Consider the following 23,348-nt stretch of genomic DNA (forward strand, 5'->3'; position numbering starts at 1 on the left):
GATACCCAGTTCAAGTTCCAGTCTTGGACCAAAAACAAAAAAATCATTTGTCATTATAATTTTGAAAAAAAGACCCAAGCAAGCAATAACAACAACAACAATAACACCACCAAGTGGCTGCTTATCCAAATGTGATTGAAAGCAATCAGGAAATGGGATGTTTGGCTATTCCAACCCCATTAAGGACTATCTCACATTTCCCGTCTAGTGAGGGAACCACCTCACAAGCTAGAAGGTATTGGAATCCACCCCTTATGGATTACAAGGGTGATGGGCCAGGGGAGAAAGAAGGAAGGAAAGCTTCTCCAGCACCAGCATGATGAGAGGTTTCCACAGGTCCTTCTTCTTGTCCTCGCTCCAAGTGCCGGGTGGCCCAGTTCCCACCTTCCAGATGAAACACGGCACACTGCCACCGCTAGGACTTGAACTTGGGGCTCCCAGACTCTGAACTTGGGGCTTTCTTAGAGGTCCTCTAGATTTCCTGGACCCCTTGGTGAATCTTGCTTCTTCTGTCTTCATTTTTTAGACGACTGAACCGAAACCAGCTGCACATGTTACCAGAATTGCTGTTCCAGAACAACCAGGCTCTGTCCAGACTGTGAGTTCCATGTCTTTGAGTTCCATCTTCTATGAGTTTCTGCATCATGGGAGGTGTGCAGTGTACCTAAGGGAGGCTGGATTTTCCTGTGGCCCTGGCTGCATGCTCCTCACCTGTGGGAAGCTATTGCATAGGGCATTTCTCCACAGCAAGTGCTAGAAAGAATCATTTATCCAGATTTATGTGCTATTGCTGCTGCTGCTGATAAAATTCAACTGCCTTGGGTTGAACATTCATTCATTCATTCATTCAAGAAAACCCTTCTTGAATCTGCTTCTGTTTTCAGCTCCTTTTACAGTTTAGGGTAATGTGCTCTATGAGCTTATTACCTGTGGTATCTGGCTGTATTTTTATTTATTGTCAATATACTTCTGAGTTTTAAGGATGGTTGCTAATTCTGCTGCTTTGTGATTTTCCAGAGGTGTCTGTGATTGCTCTGTCATGTATTTTGCCTTGCGGGATCTTGGATTGGATGGTGCCTTTGAAATTTACTAAGGAATCTCCTTGATAGTTCCTTAGCATGTGGCTCTGCAGCATTTGCTTGGCTACCTCTAGTGGTGGGGAGTTCACCACCTCCCCAGGCAATTAATTCTGTTATCAGACAGATGTGCATATTAGAAAATTATTACCCTAGAATCTGCTCTTTGATAACTTTGCTTTCTGTAACTCTTTAGAAAAACCATGTACTCTTGTTAGGGTTTATTATTATTATTACTTTTGGAAGACTTAAAAAAAAATTTGGTCTGGGAAGTTCGGGGTCTCCTTAAGATGGCAACATTTCCCTAGTATGTGTGTGGCCCTGTCTAGCACTTCCTTTGTGTGCAGCAAGGCACAAAGAGGAGCGATGGGTTTGCCTCTTCTTCCCAGTGGGGGCTGGGATCTGGGTGCCTTGAAAGCATGAAGGAATGCACTTAGGTGGGTGGGGTGGGGCTGGTGGGAGGTGGGAGATGGGGCTACCTGAGTGGCCAGGGACCTGGAATCTGGACTGGCTCTCCTCTCCCTGACTAAACACAGCTGGCTCTTCCCACCTCTGCCATGATTTCCAGGCTTCTTGCTAAGCTAGTGGTTTCTAGGCACCTTCACAGTTTGCTGCTGGTATACTTTCAGTCTTTTGAAGGTGGCTTCTCTGGTCACTTCCTATTTCTTCTTCCTCCTGACTGGGGCCACTCTTCAGGGACTGTCTGTGCCTGCCCATTGTCTCTCTGGAGGTACTTTGTTTTTCTTTTTCTTTATTCAACTGATAAAGGCACCAGATTCTTGTGTCAGTAGGTGCAGCTCTTATACTAGCTGTTTAATATGTGGTTCATGCACTGCTCTGTGTGGTGCCATGCTGATTGGTGTGGGTCATGTGGTCCATGCTGTGGTCTGTGTGGTCCATGTGCTGGACCGTGGGCCTACCCACTGCTCCCTGTGGTTCATGCTGTAACTGGCACACACAGGCAGCTGGCCTTTCCCTTTCTGAATACCCACCTACTGCCCTGCACTTTCTTGCAAACCTGTGTTGTACGCTTACTGGCTGCATCTCAGTACCACCACCTCTTAGGTTAGTGCTGACTCTCCTCTTACTTCCTGTGACTATGGTGCTCATTGTGTCTTGGGTCTCAGCTTCAAACTTTGGGGAGAAAGAATCTGATTGGTCCATCTTAGGTCAGGTGATCGCCCCTGGGCAGTGAGCTGTGCTAGGGTTTGTGAGATGGCTAGGGCTGGTGATACCCTGGATCCTGTGCCTCCTCAGGAGTTAGAGGTGGGATTTATTCCTCCAGAAGACAGGCTAACACCAGGAGGCAGTGCCTGGCATTTCTGGTCTCTCACTTGACCTTCCCTTTGCTCTGGAGAGATCTGTTACTAATCCTTTCCACCTGGAGCAAATTATGGGCTTTCATGCAGAGGATACACCAAAGCTGCATGAAGATGGGCTTGAGAGACAACAACAGAGTTGGGAAGGGGTGCCACAGAGTGTGTAGGTGGTGTTCTATGTTCAGTTGATATAGTCTGTGCAGATCCTACAAGTTACAATCCTTGTACTGGCTGTTTGTTATTAGTAGATCCTGGTGTTGGGTTAGCCTGTTCATTCTCCCAAATACAGGATCACCCGCTCAGAGCAGGGCTTACCTTGGATCACAGAACATTTTGATGATGGGGCTAGCATTAACCACCAGGTCTCCAAAGGTCTATAAAAAAAACCTGAAGATGGGCTGAAACTATACCTAGAAATCTTGGTGTTGGGGATCTACCACAAGGAAATTATAAACCCTGAGCATAAGTATGTTCATTGCAGCAATATTTAGAATATCAAGGAGAATATAGATTGGGAGTAACCTAGATGTCCAACATTGGGGAGTGGTTAGGCAAATTACATATGTCTATTTTATGGGATACTTAATGTAGTCATTGACAGTAACTTTTGTGAGACATGTCAAATATTGTAGATATTTGTGATATCAAAAGCCAGGATGTAAAGTTGTATTGGTATTATGGTTCCTGAATGAATTACTCTAAATAATGCATGGGAAAAATGACTACAGAATGCCAATGGGATGACCTGTGAGTGATTTTCTTTTCTGTGTTTTGAAGGATTTATTATTATTATTATTAATTGTCAATTCTGGGGCTGCTTGAACTCAGGGCCTGGGTGCTGTCCCTGAGCATTTTTGCTCAAGGCTAGCTCTCTATTGCTGAGTCACAGGTCTACTTCTGGCTTTTGGGTAGTTAATTGGAGATAAGAATCTCATGGAATTTCCTGCCAGGACTGGCTTTGAACCACAATCCTCCGATCTCAGCCTCCTGGGTAGCTGGGATTACAGGGGAGAGCCATCAGTGCCTAATGGATGTATTATATTTCTATGGGAAATCGGACAGCGTTTATCAGGACTGTAAAACCTTTGGTTTGAGTGAAAACTGTTGTCCGTGGGCTGGGGATTATAGCTCAGTGGTCAAGTTCTTGCTGAGCCCTGGATTCAATTCTTAGCACCAGCACAAACAAAAATGAAGACTGTCAGTTATATGAGATCGTTGTGCTTCTTTTAACCCTGAAGAATCTGCTGCTCTTTTAGGGACAAAGATAACAATGTCTGGTTCTCAGGGCTGTTGTGAGGATCAAAGAGAAGTATGACCTTCACCTGTGGTGACTCTTGTCCGTGGACCTGTGGGAGGCATTGGGACGATCACAACTGGGATGGCTTTGCCCACTCCCAGCCCCAAACCAGCCCCATAGCTGACCATTTGTCCAACAGCAGTGTTGGCTCCCCTCATCCCCAGAGGTTTGCCTCACCCAGAACTGTACCTCTTAACTCAAAATCTTCCCCTTGCTTTGTAGAGGTCTGCCCCCAACTCTGCAGAATACCCAGAGGAGGCTATAGCAGGAGTTTGGTCTCCTGGCCAGCAGAAGGCCTCCATTAGCCAAAGGCTGGATTTTGGCTTGGGATACTCTGTGTGTGTGTGTGTGTGTGTGTGTGTGTGTGTGTGTGTGTGTGTGTGTGCCCTGGAGCTTGAACTCAGAGCCTGGGCACTGTCCCTGAACGTTTTTGCTCAAGGTTCGTGTTCTGCCACTTGAGCCACAGCTCCAATTCAGGCTTCTTGCTTGTTAATTGGCAATTAGAATCTCATAGATTTTCTTATCTGGGCTGACTTTGAACCATGATCTGCAGATCTCAGCCTTTTAAGTAGCTAGGATTATAGGTGCAAGCCATTGGCATCTGGTTGAGATAGTCAATGAAGGGAACGTGCATTTTGAATTCTCAGCTAACTAACTTCCTGAGCAGTGAAAAGAGAACAAACATGGAATGTGTAGAATATATTGCCCTGGAACATTTTCCAGTACCCTCAAATTACAGGCAAAGCCCTCACTTCCTTGAGGACCCTCCTCTGAGGCTGAGCGCAGAGTTCCTGCTCAATATCCTCTCCCTGTCAGAAGAGTATTCACCTCTTCTGGGTCCAAGTTTATCGCTGCAGAAGTGAGCCTGCGCAGAGACAGCCTCTCATGGCCACCATCTCCCAGGGGAGGTTTCAGGCACTGCAGTCGAGGCGGTGATGATGAGAGTGAATGAAGGTTATCTCGTGCCAGGCTCATGCATTACCCAATCTCATTTACAGAGCACGTCTGGGAGGTCACCGTTTCCCCCCGTGCAGCACTGAATGAAAGCCTGCAAGCTGGGAGGGCTTGTGACATTGCTGAGGGGCTGAGCCTACCTGTTGCTCGTGTATCACTCATGTACCTCTCATTCACCCTCCTCCTCCACTCCTCCCTTGCCTACCTGCCCCTCTACCCCATCACTCAGCTGCTTCTCCGCCTCCAACCCTCCAGCATTGCACCCATCCACCCTCCCTCTTCTCTATCCACCAAGTTACCTGTCAGGTGATTTTATACCCAAGCCTTCACTCTCTTCTTCCTCTGTCTCCCAAGTAGGGGCCTCCCTCCATCTGCCCACTCACCTACTCTTCTCTAGCCACTAGCCCCCGCCATTCATCTACCTGCATCCATCTTCCTGGACCTCTCCACCCTTACACCCCAACCTCTTCCTCCATCCACCCCCTCCTCACCTATGTGCTCCCTACCCACCCACCTACCCATCCCTGGCTCCCGAGGGCCTCCTGCAGGCAGGCTGTGTGCAAGGCCCTGGAAACACTTGGAGTAAGTTGTGCAAAACAGACAGGTGTGCCTACCTCTCCAGGAGGTGACAGCCTGTCATCAGTGCTTGGTGCCAGCTGTCACCTCTGGGATCCACTACAAACTCCCATCTTTGCCATGTCATGTTCAAGTGGGGGTGGGGGTGTGTTAGTCCCCTCCCCTCCCCCTCAGCCTCAGTCCCCTCCAGGTCTGATCATTTTCCAGCCTTCCTCTGGCGGGCAGCATTCCTTTGGCATCCAGAGGCTGCTTTTGGACATTCAGGTCCTCTGGGCTTCCTTTTAGCCTTGAAACCAATATGCATCCTGACAAGATTGACCTCCTGGTCTCTGCAGGGCCTGGGAGGGGCGGGGTGGGCAATTAAGGGCAGCTCAGGGCATCTATTCCCCTTATTTATATCCCTGTTCTCAGGACCACCATAACTCATTAACAGGCCTGGTGGTGGGAGAGGCAGGCTGTGAGAGTCTGCAGAGCCCTGTTGGAGAATGCCTGACCGCAGCGACCCTGTCTCAAGCTGGGTTTAATTAAACTGTCAGCACTGGTCAGAAGAACAAAGCTTCCCTTCCCGCCAGCCGCCCCCCGCCCCCCCATCAGAGGCAGAGTGCATTCTCGGCTGAAATGAAGAGCTGTTCAAAATGGATCTGTCTTGCCTCCAAGCGAAATTACCCAAAGCAGGAAGGTGACCTCGCTATTGTGACATGTCCAGGCCGGTGACAGAGTGACAGCAGAACTGAAGCAGCCGCTGTGGAGACGTGGCACATGAGGAATAGGGCTTCTTGTGGCCCTTTGCCCAGCCAGGGCCTCCTTCCCACCAGAATCACCAGGTCTTGCAAGGGCATCTATCACTCCACTCCTGAAAAAGGAGTCCTCCAAGCACTGGCCATGAATTGTTCCTGGCATCAAGGATAGAAGACAGTAAGGGGACATGATAGGCCAGCAGAGTTCTGTGCAGGAGCCTCTGCCGCCTCTTTGCCAAGGACATGTAGGGTGTTCCACTTCCCAAACATGTTTGATTATGGAACGCTTTACATATTTGTTTTGTAGTACATCTTTCAGCATCATGTGCGCCTAGTGTTAAGTGACTGCTAAGGTCTCAGAAAATAAAGATGAGAGCTGAGATTCAAACCCAAGCCTACCCCTCCCCAAGCCTATGCACTTGCCACCAAATTATCACTATCAAGAGGAGAGTGTATGTAATGCGTGTGTGAGTGTGTGTGTGTGTGTGTGTGTGTGTGTGTGTGTGTGTGTGTGTGCATGGTCACAGGCCTCAAAGATCCTGAGTCCATCTGTGTGGAAGGACCAAAGGTTTGTAGTGTCACTACGCCCTTTTTGTCTTCTAGTTTTCACGTTGAGAGACCTTGCTTCCAAGCCTGCTAGGTGAGCTCTGGGTGGGGACCTCTGGAGGGGAGAGCCTCACTTTTCTGTGCCTGGCTGGGTCCGGTGCAGGAGGTACATGGAATAAGAAAGACCCTTGAGCAGACACGTCTCTTCTTGCAGTCAAGCTGGGGATAATTTGGGGATTATGGGTTGCCAATTAGGAAGCACTGTGGATTCTGAGAGCTTCCCAGTCATGAAATCCATGCCCGCTGTCAAGGCTGGAGTGAAAAGGCGGGCAACCCACTGGCTGCACAGGAGGCTCCTGGAAGAGAGAGGCCGGCCTGAGAGCAACGTCTGCATGCTGCTGACACTATGGCTGAATGTTCTGTACAGCCCTGGCACCATGCTGTCGACCCTGGATTCAGCTCTGCCCCAACTAACTCGGAACCATGCTGGCCTTCACAAGTGTGGACAGCCAGGAATATGGGAGGGTTGGGGGACAATTACTCCCAGTGAAATCAGAGTGTCTTGTTGGTGGTTGTACAGGGGCTCAAGGCAACAAGGGCCACTGTTCTCAGAGATACTTTGCAAATCAAGATAAGGCAAACAGAGGTGTGTGTGTGTGTGTGTGTGTGTGTGTGTGTGTGTGTGTGTGTGTGTGTGTCTACATGCCTGTGTGCCAGTACTAAGATGTGAATTCAGGGCTTGTGGTCTGTCCTTTGGCTTTTTCACTCCAGGTTGATGCTCTACCACTCAGCCACAGCTCCTCTAATGGCCTTTTGCTTGTTAATTGTAGGTAAGAATCTCACAGACTTTCCTTGCCTGGGCTGGCTTCAAACTGTGACCCTCAGATCTCAGAGTAGCTAGGATTATAGGTGTGAGCCATTGGCACCTGGTTCCAAAGGGGAGTTTGAAGCCTGGAGAAGATTCTGAAGAGAGGTGTGTACACAGTGGGGAAGGAGTCTGTGGTGAGTGATTTGAGGATCTTTAAGAAACCATAGCAAAAACTAATTTTGCAGGGATATGATAATTAGGAAAATAGAAGCAGGGATAGATGAGAAATAAGAAATTTTAGTTTTCAGTAAATCACTTGAACAGAGCTTGAACTAACAAAAATATTTGTAAAAGCCAAGTTTAAGAGCACAGCAATAACTGTATAATAACACCGCCACACTCTTGTTAAGCACTGGGACATGGAATATGCACTGTAAAGAGAGGCTTCTCATAGCCCTGTATGATAAGGGCTATTACTAACCCCATCCTACAGGGGGAAGCACTGAGCACAGAGGTTAAATGAAGTGCTTTCTGGGCTAGTTGTCAAAGTTGGGCTGGGAAGGCAAGGAGTGTAATTCTCAAGGTGACTGTCACCAGGCCATGAAGGTCTTCATTATAGAAGAGAACCTAGTGAAGCGGGAAGAAGCAAAGACATCACTCATGAGGTTTCTGGCGTTTTGAAGGATGTGGGAGACAGTGGCTATGCAAACATAGCTGCTGGGTTTAGCTGCTTGTAAACAGGGACCCCACAATTCCAGAAAGTTGTCCCCATCCTAGAGGGTTAGAGTTCTTCCTGGAAGGGCCAGTAGATGGGCTCTAGACCTGGAATGTTCTAGAATGAGGAGTAGGTGATAGGCGAGGGAGGAAACTCCAGTGCCCCCTCCCTCCCTTAAGATTTTACATGTGCTAGGCAAGTATTCTATAGCTGAGTTACATTCCCAACCCCAAACAGGGTTCCTAAAGATCAGAGTGACTCTCCTTTTCCCAGGAGAGTTGATGGTTACTTCCTCAGTGATCCCTTTTTCCTTTAAATCACTGATTGTGGCAAGGTATACCTGTAATAATCTTAATTGTTTTAACCCTTTGTAAGTGTGTAATTCAGCGGCATTAAATATGTTTGCAATGTTGTGTGGCCATCACCATGATCTTTCCCTTTATCATCACTCCAAAACTTCCCGTCCCATGAAACAATGACTGTCCATCTCCCCCACCCAGACCCCTCATGACCTCTCCTCTGCTTTCTGTTTCTGTGGCTTTGCCTCTTCTATATATGTCATTTGAGTGGATTCACACAGGATTTGCCTGGCTGGGATTGGCTTATTTTCCTTACCATAGTGGTTTTCTTTTTTGGTCATGGGGCTTGAACTCAGAGCCTGGGTACCATCCTTGAACTCTTGCTCAAGGCTAGTGGTCAACCACTTGGAGTCACAGCTCCACTTCTGTTTGTTTGTTTGCTTTTTATTTTTTGTAATTTATTTATTAATTAAACAAAATTTTTTTGACAAGGTGTTGTGCAAAAAGGGTACAGTTACATAGTAGGGCAGTGTGTACATTTCTTGTGATATCTTACACCCTGTTTTTCTTTCCCTTCCCTAGGTCAGGGTAGACATATATGCAGTACACAATGTACCAGAACGTATACAGTAGCCATGTGGCCTACACCAAAGAAAATTCACCTAGGGATTTAAATGTAATGTCGACATTAGACAATATGTCGACAGTAGTCTTATAAGAACGTACATACATAGCTTTTGAGTTATTGTATTCCACTGAGAGGTCAATTTTTGACCTTTATATGTTGAGTAGTTGTTTGGTTTTAGTTACATAATGTTGGGTCGCCGACCCAATCCTGTGGAAATACCATTTGACAAGCAGTTTTTGGTTTCACAGACCTGGTCTCTACTGTCTCTCCATCACCCCATCTTAACAGTCATATATCAGGGAGATCATGCCCCTTTGTTTTCTGTGTTCTAGGCTTGTCTCACTCAACATTATTTGTTCAAGTTCTGACCATTTCCCTGCGAATAACAATATTTCACCATTCCTAATCGCTATGTAGTATTACATTGTGTATAGGTACCATATTTTTTTGATCCATTCATCTGTGGAGGGGCATCTGGGTTGTTTCCATATTTTGGCTATTGTGAATCGTGCAGCGATAAACATGGAAGTGCAAATGTCTTTTTGATATCTTGGGACCTGTTGTTCAGGATAGATGCCTAGGAGTGGTATGGCTGGGTCATAGGGTAGGTCTATATTGAGCTTTTTGAGAAACCTCCAATCTGTTCTCCAAAGTGGTTGTACTAATTTGCACTCCCACCAACAATGGAGAAGGGTTCCTCTTTCCCCGCACCCCCTCCAGCATTTGGTGTTGCCTGAGTTCAGAGTATAGGCCATTCTAACTGGAGTGAGGTGGTATCTCAGGGTTGTTTTTATTTGCATTTCCTTTACTACCAGGGATGTTGAACATTTCCTCATATGTTTCTTTGCCATTTTTATCTCTTCTTTTGTGAAGTCTCTCTTTAGCTTCTTTGCCCATTTCCTAATTGGTTTACTGGGCTTGGAGGGGCTTAGTTTTTTGAGTTCTCTGTAGATGACAGATATTAGGCCTTTGTCTGTTGTTGTGCTGGTAAAGATCCTTTCCCAGAAGGTTGGCTGTCTTTCTATTTTGGTGGCTATGTCCTTAGCTGTGCAGAAACTTTTTAATTTGTAGTAGTCCCATTTGTCGAGTCTCTCCCCTATTTGTTGTGCCCCTGGGACTCTATTCAGGAAGTTCCTTCCTGTGCCTATAAGTTCTAGCGTCTTTCCTATTCTGTCCTTCAGTAGTTTCAAGGATTCAGGTCTGATATTGAGGTCCTTGATCCATTTTGAGTTGATCTTGGTGCATGGTGATAGGTGTGGGTCTACTTTGAGTTTTCTGCATATGGCTGCCCAGTTCTCCCAGCACCAGTAGTTGAAGAGGCTACCTTTATTTCATTGTATGTCTTTAGCTCCTTTGTTGAATATCAGCTGACTATAAGAGTGCAGTTTTATTTCTGGATCTTCAATTCTAATCCATTGGTCTTCCGCTCTGTTTTTATACCAATACCAGGCTGTTTTTGTTATGATGGATGGCCCTAGAGTAGAGCTTGAAGTCTGGTATTGTGATACCTCCTGCACTGCTTTTTTTTGCCTAAAATTGCTTTGGCTATTCTAGGTCTTTTGCTGTTCCATATGAATTTATGGATTGCTTTCTCTATTTCACTGAAGAATGTAACTGGGATTTTGATAGGGATTGCACTGAATTTGTATAACAATTTGGGCAATATGGCCATTTTCACTATATTGATTCTGCCTACCCATGAGCATGGGAGGTCTTTCCATCTCCTTGTGTCTTCTTTGATTTCCTTTATTAGATTTTTATAGTTCTCATTAAATAGGTCCATCACGTCCTTGGTTAGGTTGATCCCTAGGTACTTTATTCTTTTTTTTGCTACTGTAAATGGAATTGTTTCCATAATTTCCTTTTCTGTTTGTACATTGCTGGTGTACAGAAAAGCTGCTGATTTTTGTGGATTGATTTTGTATCCTGCTACTTTGCCAAAATGGTTTGTTAGGTGTAGGAGTTTGGGGACTGAGTTTTTTGGGTCCTTCAGATATAAGATCATGTCGTCTGCGAATAGGGATAACTTGATTTCTTCCTTGCCGATGTGGATCCCTTTGATGTCCTCCTCTTGCCTTATTGCTATGGCTAGGGATTCCAGCACTATTTTGAAAAGAAGTGGGGAGAGTGGGCATCCTTGTCTTGTTCCTGAGTTTAGGGGGAATGATTTAAGTTTCTCTCCATTTAATATGATGTTAGCAGTTGGTCTGTTGTATATGGCTTTTATTGTTTTGAGGAATGTTCCATCTATTCCTGTTCCTTCCAGAGCTTTTAATAAGTATGGATGTTGTATTTTGTCAGAGGCTTTTTGGGCATCGACTGAGATAACAATGTGATTTTTGATTTTAGTTCTGTTTATGTGGTGAATTACATTGATTGATTTACGGATGTTGAACCATCCTTGTGACTGTGGGATTAAGCCTAGTTGGTCATGATGTATAATTTTCTTGATCAGTTTCTGGATCCTGTTAGCTAATAGTTTATTGAGGAGCTTTGTGTCTGTGTTCATTAGTGATATTGGTCTGCAGTTCTCTTTTTTTGTTGGGTCTTTGCCTGGTTTGGGAATGAGTATGATATTAGCTTCATAGAATGAGTTTGGGATTTCTCCGTTTCTATTTCGCGGAAGAGTTTGAGGAGTATTGGTATTAGCTCCTCACTAAAGGTTTTATAGAATTTGTTGGTGAATCCATCTGGGCCTGGGCTTTTCTTTGTTGGGAGGTTCTTGACTACCCCCTGTATCTCACTGTAAGTTATTGGTTTATTTAGTTGATTTATTTCTTCTTGGTTCAGTTTGGGCAGTTTATACTTCTCTAAGAATTGATCCATTTCTGTAAAATTATTGTTTTTTAGTGAGTAGAGGTTCTGGAAATAGTTCCTTATGATTGTTTGAATATCATGTGTACTTGTTATTTTTCCGGTGGAGTCCCTGATTTTACATATATGAGTCTCTTCTTTTTTTTTTGTAAGTCTTGCAAGGGGTCTGTCAATTTTATTTATTTTCTCAAAGAACCAGCTTTTAGTCTTATTTATTTGTTGAATGGTCTTTCTATTTTCAATCAGATTTATCTCTTCTTTAATCTATGTGATCTCTCTCCTCCTAGTCATTTTAGAGTCGATCATTTCTTGTTTCTCCAGTTGTTTTAGTTTCATGGTGAGGTTATTCACCTGCTCTGTTTCCATTCTTTTAATGTGAGTGCTGAGGGCGATGATCTTGCCCCTCAGTACTGCCTTAGCTGTGTCCCATAGGTTTCTTTGTGATGTATTTTCATTGTCATCGTGGCTTATGAATTCGTTAATTTCATCTTTAATTTGGTCTGTGGCCCAAGTGTTGGATAACAGTGTGGGGTTTAGCCTCCAAGAATGTATAGCCTCTGTGGTAACTGTTGTTATTGAGGGTTACCTTTATTCCACTGTGGTCAGATATAATACATGGGATGACGTCAATACTTTTGTATTTGCTGAGGTTCTTTGTGTGGGCTATGACATGGCCTATTTTGGAGTATGATCCATGGGCTGCTGAGAAGAAGGTGTATTAGGTCTCTGTAGGGTGGAAGATTCTATATAGATCTGTCAGATCCATTTGGGATATGGTGTTACTTAGGTCCTCAGCTCCCTTGCTAATCCTCTGGGTGTTGGATCTGTCTCTTGGAGAGAGTAGGGTATTAAAGTCACCCACTATGATTGTGTTTGGGTCTATCTTGTTCTGTAGTTCTGTGAGAATTTGCTTGACATATGTAGGGCCTCTTTTGTTCGGTGGTATACATTTATCACCGTGATGTCTTAATTCTGGATTTTTCCTTGTATTAAAATGTATTGACCTTCTTTGTCTTTTTGAGTTGATTTTAATGAGAAGTCCAGCTTGTCTGAGATCAGAATGGCTACTCCTGCCGTTTTGGTAGGTGCGTTTGCTTGGAAGATCTTGCTCCATTCTTTCATTCGGAGCCTGTTTTTATCCCTTGCTGTAAGGTGGGTCTCTTGTAGACAACAGATGGCAACTTTTTGTTTGCGGATCCATTCTGCCAGTCTGCTCCTCTTTATTGGAGAGTTTATACCATTTATATTCAAAGAGATCAAGGATAAGAGTATTTTTTCTCCTTCCATTTTCTTGTTGGGCTGTTTTTCCTCTTTTTTTTTTTTTTTTCCCTTGTCTTTAGCGAGCTGCTCTTTCTGTTGGGCTCTGACTATTGTAGTTTCTTTCTGTTTCTGTCTGTGTGTCCTGTACGATTTCTGTTGGGTGGGATTCCCCTCTTAGAATTTGCTGTAGGGCTGGTTTTTTATTCACATACTCCTTTAGCTCCTCTTTGGTGTGGAAAGATCTGGTTTTCCCCTCGAATATGAATTCCAGCTTTGCTGGATATTTTATTCTAGGTTGGCAATTGTTGGCCTGTAGGACTTGGACAGTGTTCTTCCATTCTCTTCGCGCGTGGTAGGTTTGTGTGAAGAGGTCTGCTGTTATTCGGATCCTCTTCCCATTGTAATAAATTTCTTTCTTTGCTTTGGCTGCATTCAAAATTTGCTCTTTATTCTTGAGATCTGAAGTCTTGAATATTAGGTGCCTTGGTGTGGCTTTTCTAGGGTCTGGTCTGCCAGGTGTCCTATAGGCTTCGATTACCTGGATGGGGTCCCTTGTGAGATTGGGGAAATTTTCTGCAATCACTTTATTGAAGATATGTTGAAGCCCTCTGCTCTGGTATTCGGCTCCTTCTTCTATTCCATTTATGCGCAGATTATATCTCTTGTCTTTGTCCACTAGCTCCTGGATTAGTCTGCCCTGGAGCTTTACCGTTTCTTGGAGTGTGGTAATTTTCTGGTTCTTATCGGCTGCATCATCATCCAAGAGAGAGATTCTGGCTTCAATATGGTCAATTCTTTGTGCTGTGGATTCAAGTGTGGAGTTTATGGATGTCAGAGAGCTATTTATGGTTGCCAGATCAGCTCTGATTGTGGAAATTTCTTCCTTTAAAGAGTTGTATTTTAAATCTATTTTTTCATGCATTTCACTTCTCAGGATGTTAAGGTCTTCTTTAACGGAGGTTTGCACTGTATCCATTTTTGCTTCCATTTCTTTCTTGGCTTCCTGGATGTCCTTCAAGACTTCCACTCTAAACTCCTGGAATTGTTTTCTGATTTTGTTTCTGAGGCTTTCCATCATTTTTGCTAACATAGCCTCAGTTGTTTTTTTTATTTTCCATCTCCTCTTCAGTCGTGCTGCTTTTTGGAGCGGGCGAGTTGGCTTGCCCTTTGATGAAATGTGTTATATTTCTTTGTGATTTGCACATCGGGAGATCTGTGGATGGCTTCCCTGGTTTGGCTTTGTGCTGGTTCCTGCTGGTCCATCAGTGGGAGACTTGTTTGTGTCCTGGCTTTGGGTTTGAGTTTGACTGTTGAACCTTACTGCCCAATGGGTGAGCGTGACCGTCTTGGTTGTTGCCGAGGTGGTCATCCTCACTGCACTTGGGGGTGGGTAGGTTCTGTGTCTTTCTCTGCGGGACAGTGTCCTGCCACTGTGTTGTGCTGACCCTAGCGTGCCCCTGGTGGGGGTTTGCTGGTCGCTGATTCAGTGTGGCGTGGAGGCTTTTCTCTTCTTTGGTTCTTTTTTCCACTCGGTATCTTGGTCAGAGGAGCTCACCTCTCAGGTGGTTTGCCCTCCTGTGTGGATTGCTCCGGAGCCGGTGTTGTTGAGAGGCGGCCCACCCACTTGTGCGAAATGCACCAATCTGAGTGGACGCTGCTGCTGGGGGGCCCTGCCCACCTGTGTGTGGTATGCCTACCAGAGGGAGCCCCGGGTTGTTGGGGTGTGCTTGTGCGCTCCTGCGAGTTTGCTGTGGGGGGCAGTATGTGTGGGGCCCAGTGGGATCAAGTGTCCGTGCGCGGGTTGGTGCCCACAGACTGCGCCTCCGCTGCGAGGGCGGCGTGTGATCGAGCCCAGGTGTCCCTGCTGGGCTGGTATTGCCCACCAGCGCCTGTGACTTTTGTTCAAAAATTCTGCGAGGCCCAGGCGCCTCAGGTGCCTCAGGTGGGGCTTCCAATGCCTTCCTGTCCCCAGGCCCCTGTTGGGAAGGGGGCGGGGCCAGTGCAGCTGGTTCAGGCTCTTATGCTGCCTTGGCGCTGCTCCGCCCCTGCGTCCTCCCAGAGTCTGAAGTGAACTTTTGCCACCTGATTTGGGGGTTCTTTGTTCCCTCGGGGTGGGGAGGGGGAGGGAGGGAGCTCTAGCTTCTTTGTAGGGCTTGGGTCTCCGATAGCTGGTCTCCTGTTGGGGGAGGGGGCAATGGGGAACTCACTGGTCCTGGGTCGTGTGTGTCCCGCGCTGCTGTTGGCACTTCGGGGGTGGAGTGCTGGGGTGTGGCGATTGGTCATTTGATGGTGGCGGCCCTGGCTCTCCCCTTCTGCACCGCCTGGTTCCCCCCCGCCGCTCGCGTCCGATCCCGGGCCGTGCGGTCCCGCACCTCCCATCGCCGCAGTCTGTCTCGATTGGTCTGCACTTCCCCTGGGGTCCATGGAGTCCTGATGTCGGGACTCTGCGCTCCTGGCATGACTTTTTGGCAGTCGGTTTTTTGGCACCGGATCCCCTTTCCCAGCCTGGCCCTGTTTGGGCCAGGGTCGGCAGGTGGGGGGAGGGTACCCCGGAGATTTTCCGGCTCTGTGCAGGTTATAGGCTCTTCTTTTTTTTGTTCTTTTTTGTTTCCTGTGTTTCTCTATTGCTTCTGGCTGCTGGGTTTGCTGGGTTCTTGATGGGGTGTTGGGTGCTGGAGTTCCCAGCTTGCTATTCCGTTGGAGCGAGTTGGGGTGCCTCCCTACTGTGGCGGTGCCATCTTCCTCTCTCCCTGTTTGTTTGTTTTGTTTTGTTTTGTCATCTTTGGGGCTTGAACTTAGAGCCTGGGTGCTGTCCCTGAGTTCTTTTTCTCAAGGCCAGTGCTCTACCACTTCGAGTCACAGCTCCACTTCTAGTTTTTGAGTGGTTAGTTGGAGATAAGAGTCTCACAGGGACTTTTCTGCTGGTGCTGACTTTGAACTGTGATCATCAGATCTCATCCTTCTGAGTAGCTAAGATTGCAGGTATAAGCCACTGGCACCCGGCTAGCTGAGTGTTTTTGAGGTCCACTCATGCTTTATATATTCCTTCTTTTACTGCTGACTGAAAATCTACTGAATGGATACATCACATTTTCTTTATCCATTTGGTTGCAGATAGACATTGGATGCCTTCACCTTTTGGGACCAACTTGGCAGTTGCTGGAACCCTGGTCAGAGCTCCCGTGGCATTCCTTATAACTCCCGGTCCTGGGGCCCTCACCAGCTGAACAGGTCCCAAGCAGGATTTGGCCCTGTTTCCCCAGGACAGGTGTGTTCAGCAGGCTGCTGAGCCCTGTCATATTTCAATCGGCAGAATTTATGTGTAGATTGTGAGAGGAGAGGTAGAATCTCCTGCTCTTCCCTCCTGGTTTCAGGGCTCCAAGCCTTCTGAGTCGGTGTTGGGCCCTTGGCTTAATAGATTTGGTCTACTCAGTTCTTTCCAGCTGCCCCTGTTCAACATGAACTGTGGTTGGCTTTCTTTGTGTCTCTGAAACATAAAGCCAATCGCTCAGAGCTAAATATCCTGTTGTGGCAGTGGGCTGAATGGCCTGTCTACAGAGGTGACTCAGGATACTTCTGTGTGAGGGCGATTGCAGAGAGCCCCTCTGCTTTCAGGAGGCTGAAGAGCTCCAGCTTCAGCTAGGGGAGTTGGAGCTGTCACAGGGGTTGCAATGGTGTCTTGTATGTGGCAGGGTCTTTTGACTCGATTCTTGATGGCAGCATGCCAAACCTTAGTGTTTCCTAGTGAGACCTTCACTAAGCTGAATACTATGGTCCAGGGGTTCTGCTTTTCACTTGGGGTTCCCAGCAAGCATCAAGGGATCCGAAGGTGCTCACTGAAAGAAGAGACTGTGGGATACCTCTTTGCATGTGTGTTATTATTGAGCAAAATGTGAGGACTCAAACTTGTACTGTCTTTAGTTTCTGCTTGGAATCCTGTAGTTAGGGACCAGTTTGCAGTGTGATCCTGGCAATATGATGCTAGTGAGAAATCCTGTCTGTCTGGCTCTGGTAGCTCACGCCTGTAATCCTAGCTACTCAGGAAGCTGAGATCTGAGGATGGAGGTTTGAAGCCAGCTCAGGCAGGAAAGCCCATGAGACTCTTATCTCGAACAAATTTCTCAGAAAAATCTGGAAGTGGCCCTATGGCTGAAGTGGTATTAGATCTTGTGTATTAGAACAGACTGGCCGGTCAGGAAGGGGTAGCTGCTTGGGTCAGAGCTGAGCCTATCTTTTAGTGCTTGCTCTAAAATAAGCCCCTATCGGTTATACTGACCAGAGCCTGTTGAAGTGGGCACTAGCTTGAAAGGAATCTCGCCTTTTAGGGAAAATGAACAGCACGAAGATAACATTGTGCCAAAGTTGCTCAGCAGAAATTTCAGGGTTTGCTAGGTGATACATTTCTCACTTTCCTTTGAGACAAGGTCATGATATGTAGCTTAATCTAGCCAGGAATGCATGTTCCCCCTGCCTTGGCTCAAGTACCGGGATGACAGATGTGCCACCATGCCTGGCTTTTTATTCACAGCTTAAGACGGGGCAACTTGTGATTTGTTAATATTTATTGAATCTTTCACTGTAATCATGAGCATAGAGATCTTTTCTCTATGCTGTGTCCCGGATCAATGCACCTGGAACCATTTTTTGTCGTCAGGGATATTGACTCCTTATCTCCTTCTCATCTGGCCAGGAATCCTGGGCCTGGACTGTAGTCATAGATACAGAAAGAGTTTCTATAGTAGTCAGCTCAGGATGCCACAGCCAGACACCATAGACTTGGAGGTTTATACAGCATGAAATTGCTTCTGATAGTTTTGGAGGCTGAAACTGCTAAATCTGGGTGTCAGCCAGGTTAAGTTCTCTCTTTCTGGTTTGCAGATGGTCATTTCTACCTGCATCTGTACATGATAAAGGGAGGGAGGGATGGGAGGGGAAAGAGAGAAGGGGGGGAAGGAAGGAAGGAAGGAAGGAAGGAAGGAAGGAAGGAAGGAAGGAAGGAAGGAAGGAAATTACTCTAGCAGCTGTGTTTTACAAGGATACAGATCTCACCACAAGGCTCCCACCTTCACAAGCTCATCTAACCTTAACTGTTCCCAATGTGCCTGGTTCCCCAGCTCAACAGGCTAGAATAAGACTTCAGCAACTGAATGTAGGAGTGGCCACAATGCACAGCCATGACTGCTGTTCTTGTTGTCCATGTTGTTTCTTGAGGCTGGTGTAACAAATCGCCACAAACTCAGTGGCTTAGGACAGCACAGATTTGTTACCAGTCTGTGGGGGTCAGGTGGCAAAGTAAGTATCTTGGGCTGGAATGGCGGTGTTAGTAGAATCCTCAGGAGGCTGTTAGAGAGAGGCTAGTCTTCCTCTTTTCCAGCTCCTGGGCTGCACTGGTGCCTTAGCTCGTGGTGGTATCACTCTGGCTTCTGTTTCCATTGCCACATTTTCTTTTTCCAGCTCTGGGTTCGATTCCCAGCACCATTCAGAAAATAAAATGCAAAATGATTTCAATGAACTAGGTTACAGTCAATGGTGAGACGATCAAGATTGATAGAGACAAAGATGGCTACAGAAAGGAACCAACTGTACAGGGGAGACGGATCTAGCTGCACCTGTTGTGGAAAGGGCTTCTGATTCCAAGCTGAGGAGAACTCCCAAATTTAGTAGGGAGTCTGAAAGACTGCACGCAGTCTTAGGCTGACTTAGTAGAGGCAAAGTGTCCTCTCCAGGGTAGGAGGTAGTCCTGTCAGCCTGCTGATTCAGGCACATCCAGACCACAGTGTTCAGTCCCAGGATCTGCGTTTTATTGTGGGTGTTTGCGAGGACGCTGCTAAACGCTCTCTGGAGGAGGGCAGCAAAGCTCAGGAGCATCTGGGACCTATTTTGTGTATGATGTAGTTGAGCAGCCCGGGGGCTGATAGAGACGATGAAAAGGACCTTGAGAGTCATTTTTCAAATCTATGGGAAGGGCCATCCTGGAGTTCATTTGTTCCAGAAGCTGGGCACAGTGGGCGGGAGGCTTGGCGAGGTGATGCTGCCTCGCTCAGGGCAGGCTTCCTGATCGTTGGCTGCTCTGTTATTGCCCTCCCCGCCCCGCCTCAATCCCTGGAAGAGATCAAGGAACTACTACATTGCTTCTGCCAGGACCATATGTGTGTGTGGGGATGCTGGAGGATTGGGTTTGGTATCCCGGGGGTGTTCTTCCATCTTGAGCCACCTGACACAGTGTCACTTGTGTGCATTGGGACAGATCACCCGTTTGTAGACTCATGAAACTGGCAGCCGGCTGGAGCCTCTAAGGCTCCCCCCCCACCCTCCCAGGCGGAGTATCCGTGTTAGAAATCACTCTTCTGGCAAAGTGGCTGCAGCGAACCGTGCAACCAAAATATTTACCAGACCCTGGATTCTGGCTCACATCTTGGCGTCCAATTTGAAACAATACAAACTGAACAAATGGCTTTGGGAATGAGGTCTGATCTGTGAAAAGACACAGCAGGTTTTTCCTCAGGCAAAGCTGGTCCAGAGGTGCTGGGAGGAGCCAGTGGCCCTGGCTGCCTGCTGGTTGAGCCATGAGTCATTTGCCCCTTTGAAGTCCCTGCAGTTGTCTTTGGGAGCCCTGGTGTTTGTACCCCTGTGCTCCTTCAACAAAGGCCCTTCTGTCAGCAGGCAGATCGTAAAGGCCAGGCAAGGAAGGGTTAGGAAAGGAAAGTATTGACTGAATACCAATAAGGAGGAAAGTGTGTTCATGGAGAATGGGGGTGGGGGGCTCCCCACAACTGCGGGGGGGCGCTCACGCTGTGCAAACAGTGGAGATTCCCTTTGGCAAGTTTGTTTTACTAAAGGCTCTGGGCTGGAGGAGGGTGGAGGAAACACTTCACAATGGGAAGTGTAGTTGCCCCCTGTGTGGGAGGGGCTGGCGGGGAGAGCTGCGGGCCAACAAAGAGGCAGTGTGGGCTGTGACAGTCAGGGGACAACACATGGCAACTAATGGGGTGGTAATGGGTGGGGAGGCAACCTGGGAACAGCGGTACAAGGAAAGCTGGCACATAAATTCTGGTGGCATGACAGCCCCTTGGCAGGGAGAAAGGGACCACTCTCCTCCTCCCCACTGCCATAGCCAGAGATGTGCCCGCTCCCAGGGATGTGGCCAGGGTAAGAGATGGCGGAGAAGGGAGAAGCCACAATGTCCTAGGCCCTGCCGGGTCTCAGGAAGATAGAAGGGAGAGGAGAGTCGCAGGCTATATGCTGGAAACAGGCACCAAGAAGACGAGAGCCTCACCTTTGAGATGCTTTGCTAATTTGGGGAGTCCCTCACCTTTGGGTGCTCTGTGTCTACTCAGAAGCCCCTTGGGTGAAGACTCAGAGTTACCCTGTTTATGGGGATGCTGGGACTCTGCACATTATTTTTTTTTTACAAGGACCCTTTGGATGTGTCACCTCCCAAAGAGGACAGTATTTATGACCCAGGGGCTTTCGGAGGAAGCCATTTAACATTTGTATTTGTATTTGAACTTTTATGGCTTCTGTAGGGTTCCCCAGACAACCTGGGGCGTCCCAGAGTCCAGAATAGTGTACTGTGCAGGAGGAAGTTTTGGTTCTCTGTCTTTACATCAACCATTTTTGATCAAGTTTATAATGCCCTTTTCTTAGAAAAAGAAAAAGCAACACCATTTTTTATTTATTTGTCTTTGTGTGTGTGTGTGACCAATTCTCATCAGAGCCTTTAGAAAACGTTTAGGAAAGAAGAGACGGGCACCCCGACTGATGGGAGCACACTAGGGGCCTCCGTTCTGTGAATCCATAATGTAGCCGTGGTTGATGTTTGCAAAGTAGCAGCTGGCCCTGCGCTCTGTACTATTTCAGTTTCCCACGGTGGCGAAGTGTCCTTCCGGAAGGCCATGGGAATTCTGGAGACGACCCCCAGCCTGCTGCCTGGCCGAGAGAGAAGCAGTCTTCTTTCCAAGCCGCACCCCAGCTTGGTTTCTGGGTTTCTGGGCCCCGCTTTCCCCCCACTGGGTAAATGTGTGGACGGATTCATTCACCCAAGCAGCCTGTTCCAAGCCTGCCGCGTGCAGTCATTTGTCGGGCTCAAGGGTATCAGCACGGATTAGATATGGTCTTGGGCTTAAGCAGAGTGTTAACTGGCAGAGCCGTCTCCGATTGCTCATTTCTCAAGTGGGTGACAGAAACTGTGAGTTTGATGGCTGGTTTGTAGCATGTCCTGTCCCCTCCCAGTGCCCAGGAGAAGAAAAAAAAGGGTTGGGGTGGGGGAGGGAATGTGAAAGGAAATGCACAGAAGTGCAAATCATATTTCACAGGGACAGATGCAAGCACATCAATTACACAGCTGTTCCATCAGGGCTGCCAGCCCCATTCATCTTCTGTCTCATACGCATTGAACGTTGGTCAGCACACCTGGGATGCGAGTATCTAAGTCTTTTAAAGACAACTGGGAAAAAAAAAACCCAAACAACAAACCAGTTTCCTACAAGCCACAGCTCCATTTATAGGAAACAAAGGCTAAAAAATCATTTGGGGCAGGTCCTTACAGTAAACTGGGTAAGCAGGAGCTGGAACTCATTTATTGATGGTTGTTAATAGCATCCTTCACAGCCAACTGGTCATGGTGTGTGACCTCAGCTGTCCCGAGGGGAAGGCTGTGGAGAACTGGTCATTTGAACATTGACCACAGTCAGTCTAGCTTGTCCCCTTGGCTCTTGCCGGGGGATGTCCTTTGCTGATCAGCACCATCTGTTGATGGTACAAGTGAATGCAGGGGTCAGTTGTACATTTCTAAAGCCATGGATGTTTGACCAAAGGCCCTTCTATGGTGAAGCCAGTGGGGCAGCTTCCATTTGGACTTTGGTGCTGAAAAATAACCTTCATTAAGGATCAGGCAGAAGGTGGGTGTCAAGAGTCTTGGGGCTGGAGCATGGCTTAAGAAATAGAGTGCCTGCTTAGCATATGTAAAGTCTGGAGTTCAAGCCCTATTACTGCTGGGAAGGGGGAAACGACGAAAATGAAATGCAGGTGCTTTTTATGCTGGCAAGGGGCCTAGAGCTAAGTCAGCAAAAAATTCTTGTATTCAATCTGCTACAGACCCACCTGGTGTGCAGTCCAGGTGGAAGGATATAGGCCTTTCCAGCTCATTTACTCCTAGAGTATGTCTGTTGAGTGGGAGGCCTGGCTAGTTATTGACTCTTAACACAGAGGACTTGTCCATGTTCAGTCTATTCTGATTCCCTGACTCCATTTTGTCTGTTATGGGGCTTGAACTCAGGGCTGGGTGCTGTCCCTGAGCTCATTTTGATTGGGGAGATAATTGGAGATAGGAGTTTCACGGACTTTCCTGCTCAGCTTCTGCTCCCCTGTTACCTAGCCACTGCCCCCAGGTATGTGTCCTTCCCCCTGAGATCACGGTGTTGTTTCTTATACACCAAGAATGGGCCTCCAAATCTTGGAAGCTCTGCAATGAGGAGCATGGTTAACCATGGAAAGATCATTCATTTCTGTGTCCTCTTTAGCAGCCCTTCATGGAGGTAGAATGCCATCAGGGCCTGTGAAAAGCCCAGCAGACACAGCTGGTTCTTTCTTTCTTTCTTTCTTTCTTTCTTTCTTTCTTTCTTTCTTTCTTTCTTTCTTTCTTTCTTTCTTCCTTCCTTCCTTCCTTCCTTCCTTCCTTCCTTCCTTCCTTCCTTCCTTCCTTCCTTCCTTCCTTCCTTCCTTCCTTCCTTCCTTCCTTTCTTTCTTTCTTTCTTTCTTTCTTTCTTTCTTTCTTTCTTTCTTTCTTTCTTTCTTTCTTTCTGTCTTTCTGTCTTTCTTCTTCTTCTTCTTTTTTTTTTTTTTGCCAGTCCTGGGCCTTGGATTCAGGGCCTGGGCACTGGCCTGGCTTTTTTTTTTTTTTTGTTGTTGTTGTTGTTTTTTTGTTTTGCTCAAGGCTAGCACTCTGCCACTTGAGCCACAGCACCACTTCTGGCCATTTTCTATATATATGGTGCTGGGGAATCGAACCCAGGGCTTCATGTATAGGAGGCAAGCACTCTACCACTAGCCATATTCCCAGCCCCGCAGCTGGTTCTTTATTCTGATTGGAGTAGGAGCTAGGATCTTATTGGGGATGTGGAGAGGGAGCTGGAGCTTTCTATTTTGGCTTGCTTTTTTTGTTGTTGTTGGTTGTTTTTATTATTTGCTTATTTGGTCCCTTAGCTTTTTTTGCTTAAGGCTCTACTTCTGGCTTTCTGGTGGTTAAGTAGAGATAAGAGTCTCATGGACTTTCCTTACTAGCTGGACTCAAACCTCCATCCTCAGATCTCAGCTTCCTG

General features: G+C 47.0%; 1 protein-coding gene across 1 annotated transcript in view; it reads left to right on the forward strand.

Moving 5' to 3' along the window:
- Slit1 (slit guidance ligand 1) overlaps nucleotides 1-23,348 on the forward strand; it is a 147,183-nt gene that overhangs the window by 23,222 nt on the left and 100,613 nt on the right. The window contains exon 4 of the mRNA XM_048338575.1: nucleotides 527-598. Within this exon, the coding sequence (XP_048194532.1) occupies nucleotides 527-598 (72 nt within the window). The remainder of the gene's footprint in view (nucleotides 1-526; nucleotides 599-23,348) is intronic.

This window comes from Perognathus longimembris, chromosome 2 (genome assembly GCF_023159225.1).
Source record: "Perognathus longimembris pacificus isolate PPM17 chromosome 2, ASM2315922v1, whole genome shotgun sequence".
In the NCBI taxonomy this organism is placed as follows: domain Eukaryota; kingdom Metazoa; phylum Chordata; class Mammalia; order Rodentia; family Heteromyidae; genus Perognathus; species Perognathus longimembris.